The following is a 7,084-nucleotide window of genomic DNA, read 5'->3' as shown; positions in this document are numbered from 1 at the left end:
ATGACAACCTATCTGCACTCCACCCAGATTTCTTCTTTCTATCACAAGTATGTAATGGGGAAAATAATTCAATTATATCTATACCAGTGAATTGTCAATATGCATAAATCATTTTCTTGTTAAGCTGGCCAAAAAAGGGGGGCCACTATACTCTGGATGGAGAGAGTGAACCTTCCGAGGCAACACCCATTCAGAGACCTATAAAAGGTTAGCCTTCCTGCCTTGCTGACACTGCCCCCTCCTGAGCTCTAGGTCCCTCCAGCAGCACCATGTCCCTCTCTGTGCGCACCTCTGGGCTGCCTCAGTGGCTGTCCTCCCAGAGTGGGACCCTGGGCAGAGCCAGGGACATGTCTGCCTCGAGCATTGGAAGCGGCTACGGGGGCAGCGCCTTTGGCTTCGGAGGCAACTCTGGGGGAGGCTTTTCTGCTGCTTCCATGTTTGGTTCTAGTTCTGGCTTCGGTTCTAGTTCTGGCTTCGGTGGTGGTTCCTTTGCAGGAGGACTGGGTGCTGGTTATGGAGGAGCTGGAGGAGGGGGCTTTGGAGGCCTGGGAATCGGATTCGGAGGAAGCTCAGGAGGGGGCTCTGTAGGGATTTTCCCTGGCATCGATGGAGGCCTTATTTCTGGATCAGAAAAGGAAACCATGAAAAATCTTAACGACAGATTGGCTTCCTATCTGGATAAGGTTCGAGCTCTAGAGGAGGCTAACACTGATCTAGAAACCAAAATTCGAGAGTGGTATGAAACACGAGGCTCTGGGACTGGAGACCCTGGGTCACAAAATGATTACAGCAAATATTATCCATTGATTGAAGACCTCAGGAACAAGGTAACAAAATGGTTTCTTTCGAGGGGCTTTGGGAATTATTTTTTACTTTCCTTTTTTCTATTTCAAGATTTTACAGTGATAAATCACCTAAAACCTAGATATTTTTCCATTCAACTGTATTTGGAGTAAATTCTCATCTCAAGATATTTGGGCTGTGCTTAGTCACTCAGTCATGTCCAACTCTTTGCAACCCCATGGACTATAGTCCTCCAGGCTTCTCTGTCCATGGGGATTCTCCAGACAAGAATACTTGAGTGGGTTGCCATGCCCTCCTCCAGGGGATCTTCCAAACCCAGGGATTGAACCCGGGTCTCCTGCACTGCGGGTGGATTCTTTACCATCTGAGCCACCAGGGAAGCTCAAGAATACTGAAGTGGATAGCCTATCCCTTCTCCAGGGAATCTTCCCAACCCAAGAATCGAACTGGGGTCTCTAGCATTGCAGGTGGATTCTTTACCAACTGAACTTCCAGGGAAGCCCGTAGTTTCATTTTATCATTTACCATAAAATGACTGTATTCCTACTACCTTTTCTGTGGGATAGGTGTGTTTCTTAATTTTTAAGTAAGATTCTCCACATATATCCTCTTTTAAAAAGTAAAGCTGCTTTATACTCTTCATAAAATAGCACTTTCAGTTCAGTTCAGTCTCTCAGTCGTGTCCGACTCTTTGCAACCCCATGAATGGCAGCACACCAGGCCTCCCTGTCCATCACCATCTCCCGGAGTTTACTCAGACTCACGTCCATCGAGTCCGCGATGCCATCCATCCATCTCATCCTGGGTCGTCCCCTTCTCCTCCTGCCCCCAATCTCTCCCAGCATCAGAGTCTTTTCCAATGAGTCAACTCTTCACATGAGGTGGCCAAAGCACTGGAGCTTCAGCTTTAGCATCATTCCTTCCAAAGAAATCCCAGGGTTGATCTTTAACATCACGTAAAATTTTCCTGCCAAAGATATATTTGCAAAACACTAGTATTTGATGACTTCACTTTGTGTGTCTTCCCCTGTTTCGCCAGATCATTTCTGCCAACATTGCAAATGCCCAGCTCATCTTGCAGATCGACAATGCAAGACTGGCTGCCGATGACTTCAGAATGAAGTGAGTAGGATAAACGACTAATGACACCTGGCATGTCCCAGCATTTCTTCTTACTTTTCTATTTTCCTTCCTTCATTGATGGCAAATATTTCAAGCCTTCCTCACTTCACAGGTTCCACACATGTTTTGGTAAATTTACACTGGGCATTCTAGAAAGTATCTAGATTCAATAGAGTCACATTACATGTCCTTAATTATAAGTTGCTTAAACCCAGGGCTGTGGATTACCATATCTGACATTTGCTATTGACTCATGAAGTGCCAAGATAATTCCACCAGGATCCTAAACCTCAGTCTTCTGTGCATCAAAATGAATTAATAATGTTTGTGCCTGGGAGTTGAATAAAATGATCTTTTTCCTGATGACACATACAACTAAAATATTAACCATGTACTTATTTTTATATCCCATCCTCCTTTCTACACCACCCCCTCCCCTCAGATATAAGGAGGAAAAGCCTAAGGTCCTGTTTGCTCCACAGAATTTCCACTCAAGATGTTGCTTTGGTGATGATCCCGAAACCTAGTACAAGTTACTAAAGGAATATTGATGCTTTAAATTAAATCTTGAATAAAAGTTAAGCAAGATGACTAGATGATTATTTTATTTTCAACCACTTCTAGGCTTCTGTCAGAAACTCCACCTAGAGATGGGTCGCTACTGTTCATAGTCAGGACAGCCAACCAGAAGTAAAGTTGTAAGCCTGGGATGCAGTGCTGCTGGGGTTCACTGCTGATAGAAAAGTATAATTTTTTCACTCCTCTCCGACTAAGCTGTAAATTATCATTTTTAAAAAAAAAAGGAAAATAAAAAGTTAGAAAAGCAAAAACACCATCATTCATTACACTGCTGCCAGATTTATTTGCAAAGTAGCCCTGAAGATGCCAGGGGCCTTATTCAAATGGGTGTGTGGATTCCCTAGACGGTTTTGCACTTGATTTTCAGATATGAAAACGAGCTGGCCCTGTGTCAGAGCGTGGAGGCCGACATCAACGGCCTGCGCAGGGTGCTGGACGAGCTGACCCTGGCCAGAGCTGACCTGGAGACGCAGATTGAGACCCTGAATGAGGAGCTGGCCTACCTGAAGAAGAACCACGAAGAGGTGAGAGCCAGAAAGGACAGCTCTCTAAGCAGCTTTTTTCTGCCAGATTCAAATATTATCATTTCAAATGTATAAATATGGAGTTAGAAGAGATATGCATGATCCATTGGACAATCAGAATTTTAATTGTCCTGATTTCATGATTTTAAAAATATAGTTTGGGTGTTTTTGTTTGGTTGGTTGGTTTATGGTCACACTAAGTGGCATGTGGGATTTCAGTCCCTTGATCAAACCTGTGCCCCTGGCATTGGAAGCCCGGGACCACCAAGGAAGTTCCAAAAATACAGTATTTTTAAAGTTCAAAAATAAAAGTCTACCAATAATACATACTGTTAAATATGCTAGAGAAACTGGTTATACCCAGTGCAGTATACACATGGAACTCTGATATACCACAATGTTTATCAGTAATTAAGCATAACCTGGCACAAGACTCCTAAAGAGCTTTCTACTGGAAACCAATGACTACGGTACAACCGGTGAGCAAACCCAGGGACTGTCTGCAGCCCTCGGTTTGGCAGGTGCGGTTCAAAGCCCCAGGGGCACCAATTCCACCAGGCCTTCCCATCTTGTGAAGGCCATGGAGCCCCAAAAAGCAGGGCCAGCTCATCCATCAGGCACAGCACCAAGGACCCGCAGTGAGTTTAGGGGCCCATCTCTACTGCTGCTGCTGCTGCTGCTGAGTCACTTCAGTCGTGTCCGACTCTGTGCGACCCCAGAGACGGCAGCCCATCAGGCTGCCCGGTCCCTGGGATTCTCCAGGCAAGAACACTGGAGTGGGTTGCCATTTCCTTCTCCAATGCATGACAGTGAAAAGTGAAGGTGAAGTCGTTCAGTCGTGTCCAACTCTTCACGACCCCATGGACTGCAGCCTACCAAGGCCCATCTCAAGCTCTTTCAAAAATCAGAAGAAAACTACTAATGTTTAGATAAAAGATGTTTGAATAGTTTGTATTAACTGGTTTGTCTTTAAACCAACGCAGTTGTAAAAGGTAATGTTTCCTATTTTTTGTGGATGAAGAGGCCCACGAAAGTCACAATGGGCCCCTTCGCCCCTCTCACCCTCTCTCCCCAGGAGCTCCAAAGCTGCCGGGCCGGTGGCCCAGGCCAGGTCAGCGTAGAAATGGACGCTGCCCCCGGAGTGGACCTCACCAGGCTCCTCAACGACATGCGGGCGCAGTATGAAACCATCGCTGAGCAGAACCGGAAGGATGCGGAGGCCTGGTTCATTGAAAAGGTACTGCTAACAAAAACAATGGACGCGAGTCTGAGTGAACTCCGGGAGTTGGACAGGGAGGCCTGGCTTGCTGCGATTCATGGGGTCGCAAAGAGTCGGACACGACTGAGCGATTGAACCGAACCGAACAAAAGCAAAAGGTGTGGATACGCTTGTATTAAAGGGGAGCAGGGCTGACTCACGTCCCCTCACTCCTCTTTGTTGCGGTAGAGCGGGGAGCTCAGAAAGGAGATCAGCAGCAACACGGAGCAGCTTCAGTCCAGCAAGAGCGAGGTCACCGACCTGCGGCGCGCGCTTCAAAACCTGGAGATCGAGCTCCAGTCCCAGCTCGCCATGGTAGGGCGCGTGCCAAGAGATGCATCCAAATGAGTAAGACGGGCCATTGGCAGCCTTCCGCATTTCGGTGCCCTCCATTGTTACGTTTGTGCCGTTTCTCTCCCACGTGCAGAAGAAATCCCTGGAGGACTCGCTGGCTGAAACCGAGGGCGACTACTGCGGCCAGCTGTCCCAGGTGCAGCAGCTCATCGGCAGCCTGGAGGAGCAGCTGCTGCAGGTGCGCGCCGACGCCGAGCGCCAGAGCGCCGACTACCAGCGGCTGCTGAACGTCAAGGCTCGCCTGGAGCTGGAAATCGAGACCTACCGCCGCCTACTGGACGGCGATGCCCAAGGGTAAATAGATAACTGGGATTGAAAATAACCTCAATGGCTGACAGACAGTGGACACCAGATGCAGTCTAAGGGCAACAGAATCGGGAAGGGGTCTTTAGTTGACAGAAAAGAATACATCTGGTAAAGACCTAGGGGTTCCTAGGTGGCTCCGCGGTAAAGAATCACCTTCAATGCAGGTTCTATTCCTGAGTGGGGAAGATCCCCTGGATGAGGACTTGGCAACCTACTCCAGTATTCTTGCTTGGGAAATCCCATGGACAGAGGAGCCTGGTGTGCTACAGTCCATGGGGTCGCAAAGAGTCTGGTGCAAATGAGTCTCGCATGTCTAGTATGCCTTAGCATTATTAAGTGCTCTACACTTTGCAAAGTGTTGTCACCATTATCTTCCTTGATAAAAGTTCATAAAATGCTGGGATGAAAAATGGCACCACAGACAGAGGCATACTGCAGACGTGTATTAGAACAATCAGCCAGTAGAGTTCTGATTTTAATGCTAAGAACGACACATCAAATATCAGCCATGCAACCACCTTGAAACTACTGTAGGGAACTTTCCAAAAGTAACAGCAGCCTGGACTGGTGGGAAGAATTCAGGATCATAAATTGGGAAACCACATCTTCCATTAATTGTCAGTTGGCTTCACTTCAAGAACCCTTTTTAGACAGGGTTTGAAAACAAAGGTAGCTGCACCACTGATTACTCTCAGGATGCATCACTCCACCATTCTTAATCGAGAAATCTAGAATACCTTCTCTCATTGGCCATTTTAAAAGCCCAAACAGCAAATTCCTTCTTCCTTCTCATTCCAGAAAGCATCATGTGATATCAACTCCCTTGTTTTCTTTACAGTGACTCTCTGGTGGAAAGTTCTTATGTGACAGCCTCCACATCTCAAGCACCATCAACTGATTCCTCTAAAGGTATGCAGATTCCCTAGGAATCATGTAGAACAAGTCAGAATCACATCTATTAATGACCAAAACTGTAAGATTATAGCAGTGTATATTTGGAGTATATTTGTATTTGGAGCCAAGAAAAAATATTTATGCATTCCTGCAGATAAACTGAGTAGTCTGCACAGGGTTAAAACTTTCAGCAAGTACAGGAAGGAAAAAAAAAATCTACTCTACAAAGAGGTATTGTGAGAATCATAAACAATCTTTAAGTGTTTAAAAAGGAAATCATTTTCATTTGTACACAAGACAACACTGAAAACATTTTATTAAATAAAATGGATTTTGTTTAGAATGAAGAGGTCACACCTGAAAGTTTAAATTCCGTTGACTGTATCAGTAAATACCTAATTTAGAAGCCTAAGTTAAACAACAAATGTTAGATGAATATTTGAAGCAATGACTTTTGCTCTGTTTGTTTCATGTTTAATTTTTAGACCCTAACAAAGCCCGGAAAATCAAGACAATTGTGCAGGAAGTGGTGAATGGTGAGGTGGTCTCGACCCAAGTTAAGGAAATTGAAGAACTGATGTAAAATTTCACAAGATCTGCCCCATGATTAGTTCCTTAGGAACAAGAAATTAAGAAGTAGAAATTATTCCTTTTAGAGTAAGATGATATATTAGTTCAATCTCTGCTTCTGTTTGTTTCATTTTCTTTGGATTCCCTATTAACTTTGAGTCTGTGTTTTTTGTTTTTTTTTTCTTGGCCTTCGAAACAAACTTTAATTACAAATCACTGTGGAAATGTGGATCTCAATAGCAAATCAAAATTGCCTTACATCTTTCTGGACCTGAGGTAGTCCTTTAATAAACTTTATTCTAGTGACCTAGCACGTATTTTTAATCATCAGACCTTAATTAAGTAGTACTGTTTTAATAAAGTTAATTTTAATAAATGGTGAATGGTAATAATGTGAAATGTGTACCTTCTTGACACCAACAATACAGTCAAGGGCATAGAGAGAGGTTTGTGAAATAGTACTGATGAAGTCGATAAACACTGAGCTAAAGATGTTGAGGCTGGAGATTAAGTTAAGAAGATTCTTGGGACTTCCCTGGCAGTCCAGTGGTTGGGACGTTACCTTCAAAAGCAGGGGGTGCAGGTTTGATCCCCGGTCAGGAGCTAAGATCCCTCATGTCTCATGGCCAAAAATCCAGAACATAAACAACAGAAGCAATAATGTAACAAATTC

General features: G+C 44.7%; 1 protein-coding gene across 2 annotated transcripts; it reads left to right on the top strand.

Moving 5' to 3' along the window:
* KRT12 (keratin 12) lies at positions 264–6,538 on the top strand. Of its 2 annotated transcripts, none has more exons than XM_005693792.2 (8): positions 264–827; positions 1,844–1,926; positions 2,873–3,029; positions 4,105–4,266; positions 4,477–4,602; positions 4,715–4,935; positions 5,786–5,856; positions 6,327–6,538. In XM_005693792.2, exons 1-8 carry the CDS (start codon positions 270–272, stop codon positions 6,422–6,424), a joined length of 1,476 nt encoding a protein of 491 aa, XP_005693849.2. In that variant the 5' UTR covers positions 264–269; the 3' UTR covers positions 6,425–6,538. The 2 variants fall into 2 exon arrangements, with proteins under 2 accessions (XP_005693849.2, XP_017920545.1); XM_018065056.1 differs by having other exon boundaries at positions 270–827; positions 4,715–4,928; positions 5,809–5,856.

The sequence above is a fragment of the Capra hircus genome, chromosome 19, assembly GCF_001704415.2.
Source record: "Capra hircus breed San Clemente chromosome 19, ASM170441v1, whole genome shotgun sequence".
Lineage (NCBI taxonomy): Eukaryota > Metazoa > Chordata > Mammalia > Artiodactyla > Bovidae > Capra > Capra hircus.
This window is presented reverse-complemented; position numbering and strand designations above follow the sequence as displayed.

Bases quoted from the DNA above. Each gene is read 5' to 3' on its own strand.
- KRT12 (XM_005693792.2), top strand. From the start codon at position 270: ATGTCCCTCTCTGTGCGCACCTCTGGGCTGCCTCAGTGGCTGTCCTCC. The intron at 828-1,843 runs GTAACAAAATGG...CTGTTTCGCCAG, and splicing joins TTGAAGACCTCAGGAACAAG to ATCATTTCTGCCAACATTGC. The intron at 3,030-4,104 runs GTGAGAGCCAGA...CTCTCTCCCCAG, and splicing joins TGAAGAAGAACCACGAAGAG to GAGCTCCAAAGCTGCCGGGC.